Here is a 22,494-nt window from a genome sequence, read left to right as displayed (position 1 = left end):
TATCCACATGTCACCCAGGGTTTTATCCTACAGCCCCTGAGGAAGCGTCACCGGTTTATCTGATGGTGGGGCACTGGTGTGGACCTAGATACCGACTTCCCAAGTAAGTCAAGAAGATCTCACAAGTATTTGGAACTTGAAAACTTCAGGAACAAGCAGTCTCATAAGAAAAGTGACGAGACTTCACAATAAAAATAGAAACCAGACCAGAAATCAGCAAAAAGTTCTCAATAGCTTTGAAGAACTAAAGGTGTACAATCCAATCCAGAGAAAAGGAGGGGCTGCTCACCTTCCTGCAGCAGCTGCTCGTAGATTTCTTTGTCTATCGTCAAGTCGATGTCATTGTATTTCTCCCCGCACTCAGATAAGTAGCTGTCTATCGAATCATATCGGGACTTACTGATCCTATAGTTACTGTTCTTCAGTGGCTAAAATTGAAAAAAATACGAATGAATGCCATATAAAACACTCTGGAAATAAATTAATGCCCCAAATAGTTCTATTTAAATACTTTTATGTTTTATATGTAATAAATATATATAACTATCCAACCTTAAGTTCCTGAAAAGAAGTTTATCCTGAGAAATTATTAGGGAAAATTAAGAAATTTGAAAGTAACTGAAGTAGCTGTTCTCGGATAGGATTTAAGTATACTTTTTTTTTTTTTTTTTAAAGCAGATTGCCTTCATTCTTACTAAGCTAGCAAAATATATGCCAAGGTTGAAAGCGAAGCTATTAGCATAAAAGTTATTAAAACCATTTCTCCTTTACAGTTTTCTTCTACTCAGGCAACATGTTCAGCAGTTCATGAGCACTCACACAAAGACCTGAGCAGCAGTGCAGGCCTGGCTGGGAACGTCAGAGGCACTTAAAAGGACTCATTTAAAACCCCTGTCCAAGTCCCGGTTCTGGAGATCCTTGTTTATTAGATCTAAAATCAGCCTGGGTGTCTATTTATAAAGATCTCCATAGGTGGTCTTGATGCACACTCCAGGTTGGAGAAGTGCACGGTCACAGTTCAACATGCAAACAAGAGGCACTAACTTCCCCATATTAGGCATACCTAACCCTTTACATGGGGCAAAATAATCTTCGACCACAGATTCCACAGCAGAAAGCTCATACACAAAGCACTCATGTAGTGCCAAAAAGCCTTTTGGTAACAAGAGTCCAACACCACTTAGTTTGAAAATGTAGGGAAAAAAGCATCACTAAGTTTCAGAAGAAAATGAAACAAACACAGATTTCAGCAAGTGATGAAATCTTATCCAACCAAATCAGGTTTCCCATATACTCACCCCAAAACAAACACTATGACATCAAAGACAAGTTCAAACCTGTGAATTTCTTCCCCCATGTGACTAGCCCATTCAAGATAACAATTTAAGGGAGACTTCAACATTGTAAGTAGTTACAATAACCCCATTTTACCTGCCTGACTTTTAAAAAAGACTATTAAGGAAAATCACTCCCACCTCCAGTCCTCTCTCCTCCCGAGTTCTATCATCCACAGATGCAGAAATCACTCCCCAGCGACAATCGATGTCTGACACATAGCCTCGGTAAAAAGGAGATGCTGCACTCAAAGCCATCTAAAAACAAACAGGAGTCAGCACCTGCAGGTTCGAAGTGTCACTTACATGCTGAGAAAAGCACCATGCAGTTATCTCCGGTCTAGAGAAATCTGTTGAGGTGAGCCCTATGGAGTTCTACTCCTTTGTGCCTGCATTTTCATAGCGAAAGACACCAGAAGGGACTCAAATCCTTGGATGGGATTAATTTAAATCACCCCCTCTGTCACACTGAATGTGAAGGATGGGAGAGGGGAAACGGCTACACTCAAACTTGACACTAACACACAGGTGTCTTGCCAGCAATAGTAAACTTCTACAGCTGGGAGTCTTAGTCCATTAGCATACTATTTATGTCCATTTCTGAATAAAGTCTGAACTGGACTTAAATGGCAGAGTAAGTGAATGTTGCACAAGCACTCTCTCTACAAGGAAGTCTTTAAATAAGATGTCGTTTCTACTTACAACAATTGGACAGATAGTGGCCAACTGATCATAAAGGTATCTGGCCTCCGATATGCTGCAGGCTTGGAACGTTACCTGTTTAAGAATTACAAGTTATTAACAACGACGAATCAACATCTTCCCTGAGGAGTCAAGTCTGAGAAGGGGGATGGCCAGGGAAGACAGTGGGCATGGTGTGCAGTGGTCACTCCACGGCTAACAACACTTATTAACACAGCAGTTTTGTTTACATCTTGCCTTGGATGAACTTTGCCCAACAAGGGTATTTGATCACGTTCCCAACTAATACAAATAACCATTTCCTAAGTTAAATAAGATTAAAATGGCAGGAACGGAAAGGAAGACACTAGGTAAATGTCAAGTTTTGAAAGGAATCCCCTCTTCTGCTGGCTTGTTTCCTTCGCCAGCATCCCAGGCACTTAAGTGAGCTCAAGAGCTAGAGAAATTCTGGCACAAAAGAATAGAGATGCTCATGATGGATTCCCAAGCTCACTGGTGGCAAGTACAAGGACTAGCCTGGGACAGAGTGAGACTGGAGGAAGGGAGAGCAGATAAAATACTGCAGCTGACAAGGAAGTGACCCAGGAGGGCTGTAGTAGGCACACCAGAGTCCAAGCAGCAGCTGCTGGGGATCAGGAGGTAGGGTACAGAGAATGAAGGTAAGACTTGGGTTTTGGCTTGGGTGTTCCTGGAACAGCCAGTGAGCAGAGGCACCAAGACACAAGGGGCATATGAAGGAAAGAAGCACATAAAGCAGCCCTTTATTTAAGTGGCTAGGTCTCCAGGACTGATGCCCATCTGAGTTGGAGAAGTATTTAGGGAGTAGGCTCAAATAACATTCTGACGATGGGCAAGATCACCCAGGAAGTCTGCAGAAGAGGGATAAGTAGAACATTTCAGACTTAAGCAGAGAAAAAAAAAAATCCAACTGTTCATTAGTACAAAATGTTCTAGAAACAATTACCCAAAAGAAACCAAAAAAGTCCTGCCTGTCTTGGGGTGGGGAGCAGTAGAAGGGACAAATAACACAAATCCTGCTTGTGTTAGCATAACTATATTAACTACAAATGGGGTACACAGTTTTCCTGTCCTCTGTGGTTATTTAATAATGGTATTTTGAATTTAGTGTTGGTGCAGGAAATAATTTAAGGGCTTAATCCTTGAAGGAGCAGCAAAGTGAATAGGTTTATTATTATTATAAGCCCAAACTGTTATTTCCCATAGTTTTAGCCAGGTCTCAATTTTGCTTTTTTAACAAAGAACTTGTGTTAGGAGACTTGCCATCTACCTGGAGAATTATATTCATGTCAGTGTGGTTACTAAATGCAGAAAACTGTTTAGATAACTTGCTATAATTTCTGTTAATGATTCAATCCTGTATTTTAATTAGCGTGTACTGGCAATTAACCAGCCATTACAAAGTAATACAACATAGAGAAGAGCTGTGTCCTAGACGTCAAGGAGTAAGAGTACCAAAGGTTAAAATAAACAATTAAGTGTTGGCAATTAGGTCACTCTTCACCAAAACAAGGGAAGTTTCTGCAAAGAGGTGGGAACTCAGAAATCAGCTTGTGCAAGGCTAAGGATAAAATGGCAAGTGAGGAAATGGGAGACAGTAAGCCAAGTATTTACAAACTTCTCTGCTGGGACAGATTGGCTTCTCTTCGATGACCTAGTTAGTATATACCAGACAATTCACGGGCAAATCCTGGAAAAAAGTATGCTTCAGAAAATTTTGCACCTGGAATTCCATAGTTAAGTTACAACAGTGAAGTGACTTAGTTATTCTAGATATACTCAGTAAATGGCCTCAGCACTCAAGAGCTAATGTATCTATCTCCAAATCAAACAGAACATGACTGTGATTAATGGCTTGGGGCGGGGGGAGTAAAAGAGTCTTTAGTCCTTAAAGTATGAACAGTTTTGGCTTCTGGTGTCCTTTTAAAGTATCCCATGAAAGGAGAAGCAGTGTCACTAGGAAACAGAGGGGAAAAAAGAGGAAGTATGAAAAATAGATGTTAGAAACCTAAATGTCTAAAATTTACCTAGAACCCATTCTTGAAGCCACCCAGTTTTCTTAGAGGTTCCTGGAAAAACCTATTACAACTTGCATGAACTTAAATGATTCTTGAAAAACTCCCCAAGAGTCAAGCATCTGAGTGTGGTTATGTGACTTGTATTTTGTACAGTTAAGTCTTCCATTAACCTTAAAAAAATTCAAACATTTTCTGCTTTAACAAGCAGTTTCTAGTTTTCCACTTGAAGACACAAAGCGGGGTGTCTTCTGAGGCGATGTGTGGAATTCGTCTCATTTCCCAAACACTTTATGTGATTCACGCTAATAATTTTTTAAGTTGAGTATTCAAAGTAGGGTCTTGGATCTGCAATCAAGAAGAAAACTTCATCCTAAAGCCATGACAAAGTGTACACTTGGATGGAAAATTCTATCTACAAGTAAAAAGGTTAGAACACATTTATTTGAATGGTGTTTCAAGGGAAAGACCATCCCTTTGGAGAGAAGTGACTGTGCTGTCCCCCGCAGGGCATGCTGGTTTAATATTAAACCAGAAAAGGCAACCAGTACCCCAACTGCACGGATACAATTTTAAAGCCATGCTCTGTAAGTTCTAGAGCTTAATGGTTCTCTTTAAAAACATTTATAATTAAGATAGAAGAGCAGATACATGGGTAAAAAAAAGTCAAAAGGTCTTTTTTTTATGAAATGTGACCCTCTGCAAGGAAACTTACTGGCCTATGTTTGTTTGGAAGACCACACACTTTATACTACCTATTTAAGTCAGGGAAATTAGGAAAAAAAAATTATGGTTATGTAAACACATTCAGCATGGAGAAATCCGACTCTGGCATTCAATTTTCATTTTAGAGAGTTATAAAAATAAGCACATCAGAGCTTTATGTGCAAGAAGGCACATGTCTACACTGCAGCTATCTGTGATGATGGGAATGCAGAGTTTTTGGGCCTCTGAGTGGACAGTAGGCAGACCGGAAGCCCAAGAACTCACATCAGGGCCAGTCTTCACACCACTCCAGGCCTCTAAGGATACCACTTCTAATCTTCTGAAGTAATCCGAACTGGATACACTCTCCTTGGGCAATAACAAGTGGCCTTTTTATTTGAAATTGTCAATTTTTACTTCATACTTTGTGCAAGTCCTACTCCTGTTCTTATGATTTTAAGCAAAGGAAGGTTAAAACAAGCATTTCCATTGATAAAAAAAACAGTGAAGTAAATATTAGCTTAGAGTCAAACCTAGGAGGGAACTTAATATAAGCCCTCCAGTGAACCAAGGAGAAAACCAAGACAGAAAGAAGTGAGGGGAGCTATCCAAATCCCGCATGAGGGACAGGCACAGCCTGAACCCACTGCTGCTGGGTGGGTCCTGTGCCCGCCCATGCAGGTCATCAGTGAGCTTGGGCACAGTCCCTGCCAGGGGCACCAGCCATCTGACTAGATGTGTAGGAAGCTTTAACCGAGGAAACAGAGAAAGGCTGTGCCACCTCCTATGTAACTCTGCCAGGAGCAAGGCAAACACAGGCTACTCAGTCGTTCTTCTTCTACCACTAGATGGCCTTGCCTGGATATGAACAATTACGGTCCAAACAATCCTTCCCTTGGATCACAAGGGCACTGGAGTGCATCCAGAGCTCCCTTTCAGAAACAGATCTGAATGATGTTACAAGCTCCAGGCCCAACCATCACTAGAAAGAACAGAGGCAGGGATCATGGAATAGTTCACACTGTAAGTAACAACCATTTATCTCTGTAGCAAACTGCAGATGCCATGATTTCTCCATCAGGAGGTAGCTACCAATGAATTCAGTAAACATCACTGGTTTTCAGAAAGGCACACTTAGCTTTCATTTCAACTGTTATCACAGTATAACCGAAAACATGCGTATCTATAAAGCAAACAAGTTAGTAAGTAGAAATGGATGAGGGCACTCTGCCTCTCTGTGTATTTGAAACAATACCTGAAGACAGCAATTGCCCATTCCAAATCCCATGGCATCCATGTAAATATGATCAGGCTTAGAAGCCTTGGCTGCCTCCTCATCCTCAGGAAATGTTTCTATAAACGGAGACGGTGTATTCTTGTCCTTAAATACTGCAGGATTAAATTAAACAAACGAAACACGGAACAAGGGTGAGATTCAAGGATTAAACAGCAATTCCCCAGCTGCCCCTCCCACCCCCACCACCCCTCTGTGGACTTACTTGGTACGTTGATGACAACCTTTTCTCCTCTTCTGTGTCGGATATTTCTTGTTAGGGTACTGAAACAGACAACCAAACGTCATAAATCAGCCACCTAAGAACCAACAGGTAAAAGAATTCACTCATATGCAAGTAAAAAGAAAGAAATCCTCCCTCAAACGAAGTGTCTGAGCCAATCCTACAGGATATCCCTGTGAATCAAGCTATTCTAAGGGAATTTTCTGCGAGAAGGCTTTGCATTAACACCACTTCCTCTGCCTCTTGATCAGGAATGCTATTCTCTTCCCTGTTCCACCCCGGACACCCCAGTCCTATAACTTCTCAAATCAAATTCAAGTGTCTGGGGTTGCCAGTGGTCTGGGCTCAGCATGTATTTCTAACCCTCCCCGTGTTCACTCTGAAGACTTCAAGCTTTAATAACTCACTTTCCCTAGGAACCTCTGGAGCCCCAATACCTTGTTACTGTCCCTTCCAATTGGCAGTATTAATACCTATTCTCTAGACCCACAGCATCTAAACCAGAAGCTACCAGGCACATTGTGGCCGCTGTGTACTTGAAATGGGGCAAGTCCTAATTAAAATACACTGTGAGGATAACATACACAGCAGATTTTGAAGACTTACTATAAAATACACAAAGCAAAATGTCTTATCAATAATTTCAAAATACTGATTCCATGTTGAAATAATTTTGGATAAACTGGATTAAACAACACAAAATTAAGTCCATCTTCTTTTTACTTTTCTCATGTGACTGTTAGAAAATTTATAAAATCTGAGGCTGACACAATTGCAGCGGACAGCGGTGATGCAGACTCAGCTTGCAGACCAGCCTCTCCCACGCCTGCGGGGATCTCCTCAGTCAGAAGCACCCTCTCCCTTCTCTGAGGAGGGTCTCTGATGCATCTACCTTGTAGCATCTAGCATAACCTTATCTTTTCTTGCAACTGAATCTATCTTCCCTTTGGGCACACTCTAACATTTGAAGTTGGGAACTCCACCTATAATCTGTTCCCCCAAAAGAATCTGCATGTGACAGGCGTGCAGACCTGTCAATGGAATCCACACTGACAAGACCCACGGTCCCCACCTGCAGGTGAGGAGCCTAGGTCGGGGAGGATACAGGACACTCAAGGTACAAAGCAAGATCAGACTGGTGTGTGCCCTGAAGCCACTTTAAACCCAGGAATGAAACTGCAAGCTAGTAGAGCTTGGAGTTAATAGAACACAGAAGGTAAAGAGATGTACCCTATTTTGCCCTATTATGAAAGTATATTGACTGGAATGAGACCACTTAGAAAGGGGGAGAAAAGGGAATAATTAAGATAAAACTTCCCCAAATGGTGTTTATAGAACTAGGACAGAAAAATATCTGTACGCTGAAGACCACAGTGTCTAAGTCAATGACTTTAAGGTAACTTGTAAGATGGGCAAGTCAGCCGCGCTCTAGGAAGCAGATCAAGCAGCCATATGTGCATATCCTGCTGGCTTCCCTGGTTCGTTACAAAAGGAGCCTGAATTCAGTCGGTGCTCCACAAGGATTCTAGGAAGGAGCACCTTACTCTCAGCCGGCAGGATTAAGAGTGAGGGACATCCGTTCCGTGTCTTTTTAAAGGCAGAGCCATACTCACCTAAAGCGGGGGTGCTTGTTTATGGCTTCATCAGGAAAGAAGAGGGACTTGGAAGCTCCTCCTTCAACCGGATTGGGCTTGAACTCTGGCAGCGTGAACCCAGGACAGCCTAATCTACAACAAATTGAAGAACTAAGTAGATAGGATTTTGTTTTCAAAAGTTGATAATGTCCCGCCATCACTGCACCCGTTAAGAACCACCCACGCCTGTCTCGCTTCCCCCCTCTAGGGGCTCTAGTCCACCAATGCTAAGTACGGTGCTTTACAAACACCCACTTGTACTCGGTCTTCCTCACTGACATCTTCTTTGATGATTGTAGCCTATTAGAGACTTTATCAGAGACCTCCACCCACTCAGTATCTCTAGAGTGCTTCTTCACGTCCTAGCCATCTCTCCATTTAAAAGCAAGAGCCAGCCGCACGAAGTCCCTCGGCTAGGTCACGTCAGTTGTCACAGGCTATGGGTTCCCCCTAGCCGTCCGATGGTTTTCCTTTACCAGCGTTCATCTGATTGTTTTTTGACCTGTCTTTTGGCCCTGCATACCCCCACAGCCCCCAACCTGTTGATAAGCTCTGTTCAAATATCAAAGGGCTCTCCTGCTTTTTGCCTCTACAGATCACCTCACAAGTCCCTCAGGATTAGGCAGTGTCTCTACAGGTGTCCCCATGTGCCCCAAGATCTCCCTGATGTCTGAAACCAACCTAGGTCTCTTACTTGACCTAACCAAGAGCTTTAATTCCAACACAGAAAAAGGAAGCTCTGTCTTTATCCCTAAACGTAAAGCTCAAATTCCACATCCAGCTTTTCAAGTTAAGAATTTTAAGGTCATTGTTAAATGTGCTGTGAGAGAGGACAAAGACCGACAAAGTTTGTGAATGCAAAACAAGGGAGGCTCTTTCTTGTCAGGGCTTTAGAACAGTGGTAGGAAACTTTGGGCTTAAAAGCCAAGACTACCCATGCCTTATGCTCAGCCCCTACCTTTTATAAAATAAAGCACCTGTTGGCTGCCCATATCCGCCTTGTGAACAACAATGGAATCTGCTGATCTTATCTGGAAACCCGCTTCCAGCTATAATGAGGGTTCCTGAGAACTCTTGCAGCTGTGGGCACTATTTACCAGGAGCCTGCAAACTTCAGGAAAGTTCTGTAAGAGCGGCAGACTTCACTCTCAGGGGTTCCAAGGCAAGCAGAACTAGGCTGAACAGAGGGAGAATGAAAATGTGTGTTGGGCAGGACAAAGGCAGGCAGCACTCCGATCCTCAGATCCGCCAGCACTGCTGTTCTCGCAGGCCGGCACCATCCAACAAACCCTTCTGCAGCCCTGGGAAGGCTTCATGTCCACTTGGGCCGTTACCAGCGGGTCCAATACATGTGCCCAGTGAGCACTTGAACTGAGCCTAAAGGAACTAAGGAACTAAAATTTCTACTTAAGTATCATTAATTTAATATTCACTTGGCCATTGTTTTGGATTATAGCTCCACAATAGAGTTTAGCCTCTTTCCAAGAGAAAAATCATACTGTTTACACTTAAGAAACCAAGTACTCCTTTCTCTCTTGACACCAAAACAGAACTTTATCATTTATTACTGATAGGTGAGGCTTCTCCAATAACATTCTTCTTTTGTAGATAAGTCAAAAAATACCCTGCCATCAAAAAATATATGAACATACTCTTAAAACAAAAAAACCTAGATTTTCAGAATAAAACATTCTTCTGTCTCAGCTCTCCCTTTATAATAACTCCTACTGCTTTTAGGATAGCAAGCCAAATTCTCAGTTAATAGGATCTGGCCCGCTAACTACCTGCCCAGCCTCCCCTTTCCTCTTGGCGTCCTCGCCCCACTGGCCAGCTGCCTTCTGTTCAGCCTGGGACGTCTGCCCACTCTGCTCACTCTCCCTAGGCTGTCCCTCCCCTCCCCACTCCCACTAAACTACTCCCAGGACACTGGACATCACTCCAATCATCCTCCCCATCTCACAGAACCCACCTGACAACCTCGTCCCCCTCTCTGCTCGGCATCTTGTTCTCAAAGCACTTCCTCAACTTTATATTCCCTGCAGCTGTGGCTACCTGCTCACTCCGTCTCCACAGAGAGGCAAAGACTCTGCCTGTGTTCATGACTGCATCCCCACGCCCATGAGTCTGGCATGGAGCAGGCACTCAAGTATCTGAGTGAAAGGCAGAGTAGGGATCTTTTTTTTTTTTAACCCTCTTCCTTAAAACACTAGGGCAAAGGACTAGGCCAACTCCTTTCCCAGCAAACCTACCCACCCTCAACCAGGTGGGGCTCTTCTTCTGGCAGGCAGAGGGGAGCGGCCTGCATGACAGAACGAAGCAATCACAGAAAATAAGAGATCTATCTCTAAATGTCCGAGTTGCTTAAGGAGGGTTTCGACCACTGAGATGTTACACTGAGGATTTTTAAAGAGAAAATCCCAAGTGTCTTTCCAAGACCAGCAGTAGGACCCTGAACGCCTGCATTCATTAAAGATATTTATCAGAAAAAAAGAGGGAGGGTATAAAAATAGTTCTAAGTGTTTTAGTCTGTGGATACCAATCCCAAAGCTCTTTTGAGCCCTGAGGAGGTAAGCACACTTTGCCACAATCTGACAGTTAGCCAGCACAGATAAGTCAGATTTACAATTCGGTAGAATGGCATCCCGATGCCGAACTCCTATTATGCCTGTGTGGTATTTATGTACCTCATTCTAAGCTAAGAGCATAGCTTCACTATTTACATCTTCTTACTTTTAGGAACTTTTACCCATAACTAGATTTGATGACAACCTCTAAATTTCCTTTTCTTTTTTTTAAAGATTTTATTTATTTATTTGACAGAGATCACAAGTAGGCAGAGAGGCAGAGAGAGAGAGAGGAGAAGCAGGCTCCCTGCTGAGCAGAGAGAACGATGCAGGACTTGATCCCAGGACCCTGAGATCATGACCTGAGACGAAGGCAGAGGCTTAACCCGCTGAGCCACCCAGGCGTCCCCTAAATTTCCTTTTCAACACAAGACACAAACATGGCCTAATGATACACACACCGCCACCCCCGTTCACAGTTAGGATGTGTCAACCGCGGACTGGGCACACTGATGCCAGCCCTCCAGCAGGCGACCCTCCCAACGGCCACCGATACCAGCACTGGCCAGTGGAAGCCACTGTGAGAGTCAAGTGGGGAGAGCACCTGATCGCCATCAGATTCTGCTGCTCCTCCTCACAGGGTCAGAACTGCTTGGCAGACGTGCCGCTCCCTCCACCCTGGCCCGGGATGGGTGCCGCCACGACCCTAGCGGTCACTGTGGTCCTTACGGTCCTGTCCACAGAGGCCAGACAAATGCTCTCATGGAGCAGTGCTCTGGCCCACCACCCACCCGCTGACGCTGGTGCACAAGGTCTGCCTGCGGCTCTATTAGATTCCATCAAATGCAGCACATAAAGTATGAACTGTCTGTGAAGTATGAGAATTGGATGGTCAAACGCTTGGGTCATGATTGGCTCTTTTAGAACCTAAAGTTCTGAACGATCTCCTGGGGCATGTTCATACAGGAACTAACCTGGGAAATGAAGTGATTGTGCAGAGAGCCTGGTTCTCTCCTAATAAAGAAGTCGCTTCCTTCCGGCGTTTCCTCATGTTGTCTTCGACGGTGTTGAACTCGGACATCGTTCCTCCGTACGGCTGTCCGGGTGTGCCTTCAATCATGTAACTGCCATACTCGGGTCTCCACAGGGTAGGATGGCTACAGAGGAGGAAAGATTCCATTCCCTCTTATTTTGCTGTCTACTCAATTTTTAGAAGTTTTTAAAAAGTCACTTCCAAAAATGGAGACACCACTCCATATAAATGAAGCTAAGAACTCCTTTACAGTTCCCAAAGGCTGGTCATTCTCCAGAGCTCCTCAACTAGGCAAGGGTTGGAAGTACAGGGGCCAAAATATTTGTAAGTAACTGAAAACCACACACAGGGTGCTCGCTGTCCAAGACAAGCTTGCCCACTTTGTGAGAAAGGAGAGGAGGCCACAGGGGCTTTTTCAGCTCACTGCTGGCCTCCAAACTCAAAGGCAGCCTCCCCAAATCGAGCGAGCAGGAAAATGGAACTGAAAAGCACATGCCCCTTCACCTCTTTGTCTGCTTAAAGAAATATTAAAAGACAATCCTGCCAGCCAAACAGACTCAGTCTAAGTTCTATCTGATCCCACGGTTTGGGATCTCAGTAACACTGAGTCACACTCTGTCCACAGTTTCCGCTACCCCCCTTTCTTTTTCTTTCAACATTTAGTAATAGTAAGCAGGCTTCATATTGTGTTTACAGTTCTAAGTACTTAAATACATTAGTGTATTTAAAATGTCAACACCCTACACAGGAGGTATTATTATCTCCACTCTACAGATGGGAAAGAGAGGCACAGAGACATTAAGAATCTTGCCCAAGGGTACACCCAGCTATGAAGCAGGAGAACCAGAGCCTGTGCTCTCATCTACGATGCCATCCTGCCTCCTAGACACCGGAGGAACGATTCCACTTTAGTAGTTCTACCAGGTTCAGAAACACTAAAGCAACCCTTTGGTTTATCTGCTTACTTTGGGTTTGTCCTTTCCCCCTTTTCTTGTAGAGTTTCAAGAACTTCCTCTCCAGATAGGACCAACCGGACTTTCTTATTTTCATGATCAAAAGACACCAACATGTATTCCACCTGTTGAAAGTAAAATAAAGATTAACCTTCTTCCAGACTCGTGTTCAGTGTAACCTTTAGGAGGCAGGGAGATGTGAAGGTCAAAAAGGACCCACAGCAATTGGAGACCGTCACATTTGCTTACACTACACGGCACACAATGTTCTTTTGCACAGTATGAAAAACTGGAGAAAATCAGTCAATAGTGCCCCTGTTTGAGAACCAGAACTTATTCCTCCATTACTTCTTTTTCCTGCTCTACTTAATATCTCAAAGAAAAGTCAAGATTTTGATAGATTGTACTTCACAAGTATTTTTTTTTTAAAGATTTTATTTATTTATTTGAAACAGAGAGAGAGAGATCACAAGTATGCAGAGAGGCAGGCATAGAGAGAGAGGAGAAAGCAGGCTGAGCAGAGAGCCCGATGCGGGCCTCGATCCCTGGACCCTGAGATCATGACCTGAGCCGAAGGCAGAGGCTTAACCCACTGAGCCACCCAGGCGCCCTTCACAAGCTAAAATTTTGTCAACTGCAATTACAAAACGAAGTTGCATTTTTAAATTTATTTCCTCAAGTGGCTTACTGTAAGTTTATGAGAGTGGGTATCTGGACAGATTATCAAGGCAGATAATCTTCATTTACTGGCAGGTTATTAAATCCCATTGTTAAGTTTCACTGTTGGAGAGTTAAATCATAAGCATAAACACACCAGTATGGACAAGTTATTTTAGGAGTTTCAGCAATGTAGTTTTGGTTCTTAAAGAGTAACTTAAGACAGCTTCCCCACCCTGAAACCATATACGATTTACAATGCAAGGTGCACTAGTGCATTTATAATATCTGGTGGAATTCTGATAAAAATCAGGAGTTTAATACCAAAGTAAGACTTTTCTGGGTGGAGTACCAATAGAGCCTGCTTTTGTCTTCCCTGAAATCACATGCTTTAAATCATGATAGTTGGTGTAAACAGTGGAAACTCGGAATCACGATTTATGGCTGAAATAAAACATCCATATGTAAGTGAAAAGGTATGGAATCGGGTCGTTCAGGCAAACACTTGAGAGCACCCTCTGGGCAAGATACCGAGAGAGAGAAAAGGTGATAAACTACTGCCTTAGGAAGCAGACCAGTCAGCAGAAGTATTTTGTTTGGCTTATCATAAAAGAAAAATAAGAAAGAAAAAAAAAAAAAGGAACAATATATCCAGTATCTACCTGACACCTCACATGTAAATCCAGATTTCCAGCCTTGAAAACAACAACCCAGAAGCCCATTCCTACAGGGTGGGGCATGCTCTGGTCTGCAGTGGCCTACTCTTACTTATGTGTGTACCTGCCTGGTCTGGGAAGGCACTGCAGTCAGCCACCCATTAACGCAGACACAGCCATATTCAACAAGAGACAGTTTTGCACCTAAGCTAAGAAATGGAATTATAAAGGGGGAAAATGTCAGGAAACCAAAGAAAATAGCCTGGAAGGTTTAAACAACAAAAACTAAACTTTCAATAAACTTTTCAATAAAACTACCTTTTATTAGTTGTTGCTATGGACTGAATGTGCCCAACTCCCCCCAATTCACATGTTGAAGCCCTTATTCCCCAATGGGATGGGATTAGTGTCCTTAATGGAAGAAATAAGAAAGATGATCTCTCTTGCTACCACGTGAGGACAGAGCTGCTTGTAAGCTAGGAAGAAGGCCCTCACCTGGAAATAAATCTCTTGCCACCTTTCCCCTTGGACTTCGCAACCTCCAGAACCATGAGAAATATGCGTCTGTTGTTTAAGCCACCTAATCTACGGTAAATGTTTTAGTAGCCTGAACTAAGACAGCTGTCTTACTGAAGAATTTAAGTTCCCATTCTTGCTTCCCTATTAGAATTTTTTGGTTCAGGGGCACCTGGGTGGCTCAGTGGGTTAAAGCCTCTGCCTTCGGCTCAGATCATGATCCCAGGGTCCCGGGATCAAGCCCCACATCGGGCTCTCTGCTCCATGGGGAGCCTGCTTCCTCCTCTCTCTGCCTGCCTCTCTGCCTACTTGTGATCTCTGTCTGTCAAATAAATAAATAAAATCTTTAAAAAAAAATTTTTTTTTTAGTTCAAGAAATAGGTAAGACTATTTGCTTTAGCTACATGAACCAGAAATGTGAAATCTGCACTTGTATAAATCACTCAATATAAAATGTCTAAAAACCGTGAGCTGCAGAATCCAGAAGTGCTCCCAAATTTAAGTACAGGTTTTCAGATAGCTATTTGGGAGTCCTAGATCTGGATGGAGAAGCTAAGAGCTGATGGAACAAGAAACTTCATTAAGTCTCAGGATGAATATATAAAAATATCCTAAGTATAAGAAACAAGTTTACTTTTAAATGAGCATAAGAAAGGGCATGCTGTGAATTTTCATATGTGGATCCTAATCTCCAAATCCATCATTCGAAGGAGGAATGATCACCTATTTTACAGATATGCAAAGATGCTCAGAGAGGCTGAGTAAGCTGCCCAAGGCCACAGGGTCAGGGCAGGGATGTGAACCAAGCCTGCCTGCCCTCAAAGCACAGCACACTTTGCTGCTAGGACTCTAGAGAATGCCAATTTTGGTGAGTGGTAAGAAATTTTTAGAAAAATCGTTACAGGGGGCCTGAGTGGCTCAGTTGGTTAGGTATCTGCCTTCAGCTCGGTTCGGGTCATGATCCCAGGGTCTTGGGATCAAGCCCCATGTCTGGCTATCTGCTTCACGAGGAGCCTGCTTCTCCCTCTCCTCCTGGCTTGTGCTCTATCTCAGTCACTGTCTCTTCTTCTCAAATAAATAAAATCTTTAAGAAAGAATCATTATAAGCTATACGAGGCAGGAACAGAATATAATGCTGGCTGAAAATCTCACAAAATCTCACAAACTTCAAAAAATTATGCCTCAATTTTATGAAGTGGGCCTGACATCAAAGAAGCTGAGATACTGCAGTTACAGTCTGAGATTTAAGCAGATGTCTCAGCCCAGCTTCGGCCCAGGACAGAGCTTCTGGCTCTACAATGCCTTGCTGACTCTGAGGAGGAATCTTCCTACTCCAAACTTCCTCCTTTGATCATTGGCTCCAGTGCATCTTCAGGCCATCATCGGTTATCTGGGTTCCCTCTTAACCAGAGAGCATTTCCTGCAAGACAGATGAAGAGATACTTCCTAGCTTACTGGGTTCCCATCATTTATCTGTTAACAAAAGGAGCAAGAATTTTTGCACCCACTTATATAAATAGGCTAAAGTGCAATAACTCTTGTTGGTTTCCAAGTTTTGAAATAATTGAAATCCTTAGTTTTCAAAATCACTGTGAGAACACGAGTTTAAAGCATGGGAAGGGCAGAAGAACAAAAAGCTCAACCTCAGCCTGAGTTTTAAATATCAGCCAAACGGATGACATTTAAAATGCTTACAAACCCAACTCTCCTTAATTAAAAAATAATCATCCATGATCTCATTAAGCAAATGAAACAGAAACACATCAGAATATTTACCCAAGTGAGAAAAAACAAAAACAAAAATAAACGCACTCACTTTTGGATAAAATGGAAGTTCAGTTAGAAGCCTCCAGAACTCCCTAAACACTTTTCAAACTCAAGTTTAAGGTTCTTGGAAGTAATCTCCCCTCCCCCAAGTCGCTTTGATTTTCTGCCTCAGTGCTCAGGATGGTTCTTTCAGCTCTTGCCTTTTTTGTTACCTTTTTAAACCCTTCCCCTACCCACCTCAATACATTTATGTTTATTTCTAATTCTAGATCACACAAGCATCAAAATAATTAACTCGATCTTTCCTAACAGCCAAGCTAGAGCCAAAATGGAGTTTGGTTCAGTGAGCTAGCTGTTGAGTGGTAATAAAATGACACATTAAGTCAATGCTGTCCCTGTGTAGAATACCTAAAGCCACAGTGATTTTTATTATATCTGGATTTTGTCCCCATCTTAAACTTCCTTTTTGCATCCAACGGATGAGAGAAAAGGCAAAATCAAGGAGAAAATAACAAGAGGGCACAGAGGCCCTTCTGAACACAACACATTCCAAGGACTAAACATACCGGCTTCCAAACATGTTTGAAACAGCATGTGGGCTGTGTATTTAGAGTTATGGCAACATCTATGCACGCTGCACACATACACAATCCCAAAAGCATCATAAACGGCCTGCAGAGTGACTAATTCAAATTTGTGTAATCAACATAGTATTTGGAAGTAGCAAAAATAGCCACTGGGCTCTATTCTTGGTACACAGATCATTAACTCTCTAAATGTAACTTAGGGACGCTGCTATGCAGTACCCATCAGTTATCTTTTTAAATGGGGGGAAGAGACAATAAAAATAACTAGCCACTATGTGAGACACACATTTTTAAATGTGCACTTTTTCTACAAATGAAAATTAAAATTTAGATTTCATTGCTAAAAAGGCTAAGTTTTATCCCATTATGGTAAAAAGCCACTAATATCTTAGAACAGTTGAATCAAAGACAAAGGCCCACTCAAAAGACTATTATGTAGGCTATGTATATACAGTGTTGCTAGGAATGACTTGAACACAATAATCCACTAGTTATTCAGTGCAGGTTTACACAAGCATGAGGTGCTTTATGTTCATCCAAAATTAGGCCAATAAAGTAAAGAATCTTAATTGAGATGATGTAAGTACACCGGACAATGCTGGATATATAGTAGACTGTAAAATACTTTTTGTGGCATCAGAGTTCAAGATAACAAGAGTAACTGTTAATATCAAAATATTCATTTTTTTCCCTTAGGATTTATGTTGCCTTTAAATGGGATTTACCACCAGTTTAAGATAAATTTCCTTTGTAAAAAAAAAAAAAAAATATTTTGGGGGTACTCTACCATAAAGGTAAGGGTTTTAAGGAGCTTAGAACTTAAGGAAAGGCTAGACATTTTATAAAACAGGAGTGTTTAGATCTCTACTCCCTGGAGGTAAAAATGGTGCTTAATTAGGAAAGCAATCTAGTTCTATACAGCTCAGAAGCAGTTAGAGGCAGTTCCTTGTGTTTAGGGAGGTTCTACTTTGAGAAATTCTTTTGTCTCCAGCCATCCTACCGAAATTCAAAATTTGTGGTTCAGGGCCAGCTCCTCTACTCCACTGTTGGTGTTTTTCCAGTGGCCCAAGCAGTAGTCTTGACTCCTGCTAGAACTACCTGTCACTTCTCAGAGACCCAGTTTTCTCTTTACACTAACTCCAAAACAAGTCCACAGCCACTTTGGGGGTTAAGGATACAGTTAGAGTTCATGACAGATCAGCACCCGAACCCACAGGCTTGCTGTCTGGCCCCCACCCCTGTCCTTTCACCCACTCAACAAGGCCCAGTATTGGATAGGTGCTGCCAATACGGTGAGTCAGGCAGGTGTAGCTCCTGTTCTCAAGCTTCCACTGCTGCTAGATCCACAGCCAGTAACACAAAAGAACGCAACGATCTGGGTAAGTGCTCAGGACGACCAAGCAGAACTGTGCGTATGTAGAAGAACTGATCCAGTCTAGGGGATCAGAAGGCTTCCTGGAAGAAAGGGACTGGCCAGATGAAGGAGAGGGTCTACTGATGTTTCAACAACCTCCCAGAGGTTTCCCAAGCTTTCCCCTACCAACATTCTGACTGCAGCATAATCACAGGTCTGGCTGGTCAGAGATGCAGATAAACTGGGTCCACCCCATAGAGATGATGCCACAACAGTCCTCTTCTACATTAGAAGCAGTTTTAAAGCTAGCAGCCAAGTCTTCCGTCCAGAAGACCGTTTTCTCACATGGCAAAATACAAATGACCAGTATGTTTGAGCGCACGCTCAACCGTCCAGTTGATGGCATTTATTTCCGTACCTAGCAAGAGACCCAAACTCAGAGCACCCAAAGAGCAGCCAGCTGCCATGATGCTTAGTTTTAAACACCTGCACTTAAACAGGGAAGCCCTAAATGAGGAGACCAAAAGAAGAGCTGTGCTTCAAATACTGAATCAACTGGAGTAAAAAATTCTGATATGGATATAATGATATTTGATGGGGCTCAGAATGGGATTTAAGGCAGACTCCCAGGTGAGACACATCTAGTGACACTACAAATATCAAAACCACTGTTTTATGTGGTAACTTCTAAGCACTTCTGGGGGACTAGTAACCATGAGGTAGAAACTCTTGACACACGTGCTTTTGTATAGCCTTGTATATGTGAGATTTTAAACTGCTGATAGGTTATATTAAACTGCCACACGGCCCCCAAAGAATGCTTTAGTTTAGTCTAAAGTCATATCAAATTCTTAAATTACTGGATGTATTTTGACTTTCTCTCCTACTACGAGATGTCATTTTATACCACAGAATTACACAGAGTGTACTCTAGGGAAGTTTACGCTTTTGGAAAACAAAATAAATGTGGCCTCACCCTGACCTGGTCTTCTGTTGGCATCCTAGATTAGGACTTCAGTTTAAAGAGTACACGGCTTTTTATTTATAATGTGTTAATCTCAATTTTAACAATACATAACATCAGTGAATTTCCTGTATGGTTCCGTGAAGTAACTTCCTTGAATCATTATCTTGACCCACACAGAGAAAAATTTTTTCACATGCCAAGATTAGTAATATGAAGCCTAAGTGAAAAAATTGAAGACTTTAAAGGAGGGAAAGAAGGGGCGCCTGGGTGGCTCAGTTGGTTAAGCTGTCAGCCTTCTGCCTGCAGCTCCCCCTGCTTGTGCTCTCTTCTCTGACAAAATCTTAAAAAGGAAAAAAAAAAAAAAAAAAAGGACTATGTTAAGGCATTCCTATGTTCTAATGAAATCTAGCAGAATCCAACCAGTCTTCTCACACAAACTAACCACACAAAAGGTAGTTCTATCAGGTAAAGTCACCAATGGTGAGGGCACTCAGCAGTTAAAACAACCCTAACCCTAAACCCTAACCCTTCCTGAAGACACAGTATTGTAAATATAGTTTTTATTTACCTAAAAACATCTGTATTTCAGACCTATAGCTTCTGGGTTCCAAGGACAAGTGCATTACACAGCTCTTTGCTGTGAACACATTCCTCAGCCAGAGTTCTGGTCACCACATGGCTAACAAGAAGCAAGGTATCTGGGTCCTTACACAGAGGCTGCTCTGGATCGACTGCTCTGCGGCGCTCAGTGTTGGGGGGCTGTGCACCAAGAACCTGTGAGGCGGCTCCTAGCAGGCGTGGGCGAGCTTAGGGCTTTCGTGGGGGGCATGCTGCTCCTGGAGAGAGAAAACCCACTCTCCATGGTGGTACCCAGCTCTGCCCGAATGCACGCCTAGAGCTGGGAGAGCAAGAAAACAAGCATACTCCTTTACGGTAGAAGTTAGGTTGGTCTGAATTCAAGGACTGCCCAGGAAATAGAAGTTTGGAGTTTTAGTTTTTAGAACTAGTGGTAGACCAGTCCACCAAACTAAGGTTTTTTTTTTTTTTTTTTTTTAAAAAGCACTTTCTAAAAAGACTAAGTGAGAGCCAATGCTAAAACAGAAATTCCAACTCCAAAGTGAGTGCTGTGCCCTGCAGAAGGGCTCACCTATGCCCCCAGTGACAGGGCAGGGCGTGGGGGCGGTGGGCAGAGATTCAACAACTCCAATTCTAATGCTGTATTTCACCATTGCAAGAATCTGAGCACACTCTTGCATAATTCCATCTCACAAAGGTAGCATCAGGGCTCCCTCCTCAGGAAAGACTCCTGGATGTTTGGGCAGATCCCACTAAGAGCGCAGTTCTAACCTTACATTGGGGTGTGGAAGATGGAGACTCCTATTAATACAAACTCCTTTCCTGCCATATTTCAAGTTCACATTAAAGAGGTAAATCCAAGCACTCGATTTCTGGCCCACTACCTGCTGCCCCCGGCCGAGGCTGGCACAGGCTGCATAACTATCAAGTGAGGTCAGCCTGATGTTCATGTAAAGGGCTCACCCGCCTCTGCCCTTTCATGGGGCGCCACTGCCAGCAGAAGATTAGCTGGAAAGGCCGCAGCCACATTACTAAACCTGTTAGCATTAGTCCCGCAGACCGAAAAATTTACCAAGCATATTCAATATTAGAGTTTTGAAAGGATGTTGGCATTTCACTAGAAGGGAATCACTGGCCATCTGGTACGAAAAGCACTTGAGCATCTGTGGCTCTAAGACATTTATATGTTCACTCAAACAAAAAAAGCCTACTTCCTTTATCACCACCATCCTTTCCTCTTTCTTTTTCTGTCCACCTTCCATCTCCTCTTGGGTTGGAGCCCATGAAGACTGTCCGAGCACTCTTCCTCCTGCTTACTTGGGAGCTGGTATATGGGGGAAGCAGGCTTTGGAGTCCATCCGATACTGGGAAAAGGACAAGCTGTGTGTCAACTGCCTAAAGTAGTAGCAACTACACTGCACCCCGCAGATGCTGGTGGCTATTGTTTTCCAGCTTGTGGACGAGGCTACAGTTACTGAGGCAGAACAGTGTCTTAGAGGTGTTTTCCAAATGCTGTAGGCTGTAATCAACATTACAGAAAGATCTTGAAATAAAGACTATCAGAATAGGTCACTGATGGGAAGGGAAGCACCATCTCACCAGAATATTTCCTTTGGCATTTGTTTCAGGGACCACTGGCCTCAGTTAAAAGTGAAAGCTCATAGTGTAGAACACTGCCTAATTCTGCAGTTACGTAGTCCTGGGTTCCTGCACCAAGCAGATCCAGTCATCCCCCTCCTCTTTGAAACTTTCAAGCGGCTCCCACTGAGCAAAAAACCCCACACCCCTCATCAAACCTCCCTCTTCCCCACCACGTTGTGGCCACATTTCTGTTTTTCCAACAACCAAGTCAGGGCCTTGACAGCACTTTTCTCTGCTTGGGAAGATTTTACTTCAGCCCTTCACACAGCTGGCTCCTGTGGGTCTCAAGTTCAGTGCTACCTTTTCAGAGAAACTTTTGTTGACCACCCGGCTCCCCCAGCACGAGCACCTCCTTGTCCCCATCCCCAAGGGGGCACCACCCTGCTCAGAACAGTCTTAATTTTCCCTCTTTTCTTAGAAATATTACAATTACAGACATTTGGAATTTGTCTTAGACTCTGGGCGCCTTAGCTTCATCATTTGAAGAAATAAGTGGGGTAAAAAAAAAAAAGTTCCTTCCAGCTCTAAAGCAATACAAGTATCTCCCAGCTTTTCAAAAATTTGAGTCAAGCCACTTCGTTTGTATAAGCCCTATAAGAGCACAGGTTTCCCCGTTATTGGAAAGTACAGTGTCCCTGTAAAAACTTTCATAAACAGAATTGATTAGAGTGAAGAGTGTTCCCTGTTTTCCAAAAGTTTGTGGTGGGCCATTTGCTTTTACAGAAGACCTTACATCAGCATGGTAACTGCCTTCCCCCAGCCCCACACAAAAGCAAAAATCCTCTTTGGAGTTCTTTCGGTTAGTGAAAAACTAATAAAATGCCATAATGCAAAACTTACAGAAAGTGAGGGATAACGGTATCTGTTTTTGCTAACTGAAAGAAATTTGGAGGTTTTTGGTTTTGTTTGCCTTTATGGAAAAAGGCGAAAATAATGGCCCCCCAGCAAGCCCTTATAGAAACAATTGGCACCCCAAACATCAAGAGGGTAGACAAACCCCTTCCCTGGGAACCACTAAAGTAGGCATAGTTCTGACCTGTGTCAGTGAGCATCTAGACTTTATCTTGGGTTATTTTGTACACCCGTTAGTAAGATACATCCCAAAGTATCAAGAAAGTCTAAGGTTGGGCACCTGGGTGGCTCAGTTGGGTAAGCAGATGCCTTCAGCTCAGGTCATAATCCAGGGGTCTTGGAATCGAGCCCCAAGTTGGGCTCCCTGCTCAGTGGGGAGTCTGCATCTCCCTCTGCCTCCGCTGTTCCCTCTGCTTATGCTCACTCTCAAATAAAAGCTTAGGAAA

General features: G+C 43.1%; 1 protein-coding gene across 2 annotated transcripts in view; it reads right to left on the bottom strand.

Moving 5' to 3' along the window:
- The window catches only part of GCLC (glutamate-cysteine ligase catalytic subunit), a 47,037-nt gene that overhangs the window by 11,806 nt on the left and 12,737 nt on the right, over nt 1-22,494 (bottom strand). For both annotated transcript variants that reach the window (XM_047733095.1, XM_047733096.1), the window contains exons 2-9: nt 12,488-12,600; nt 11,464-11,646; nt 7,905-8,018; nt 6,274-6,332; nt 6,030-6,163; nt 2,037-2,111; nt 1,476-1,592; nt 290-428 (exon numbers count right to left, since the gene is read on the bottom strand). In XM_047733095.1, the coding sequence (XP_047589051.1) occupies nt 290-428; nt 1,476-1,592; nt 2,037-2,111; nt 6,030-6,163; nt 6,274-6,332; nt 7,905-8,018; nt 11,464-11,646; nt 12,488-12,600 (934 nt within the window). The remainder of the gene's footprint in view (nt 1-289; nt 429-1,475; nt 1,593-2,036; nt 2,112-6,029; nt 6,164-6,273; nt 6,333-7,904; nt 8,019-11,463; nt 11,647-12,487; nt 12,601-22,494) is intronic.

The sequence above is a fragment of the Lutra lutra genome, chromosome 6, assembly GCF_902655055.1.
Source record: "Lutra lutra chromosome 6, mLutLut1.2, whole genome shotgun sequence".
NCBI lineage: Eukaryota > Metazoa > Chordata > Mammalia > Carnivora > Mustelidae > Lutra > Lutra lutra.
The sequence above is the reverse complement of the archived record's forward strand: the minus strand, read 5'-3'. Positions and strand labels throughout refer to the sequence as shown.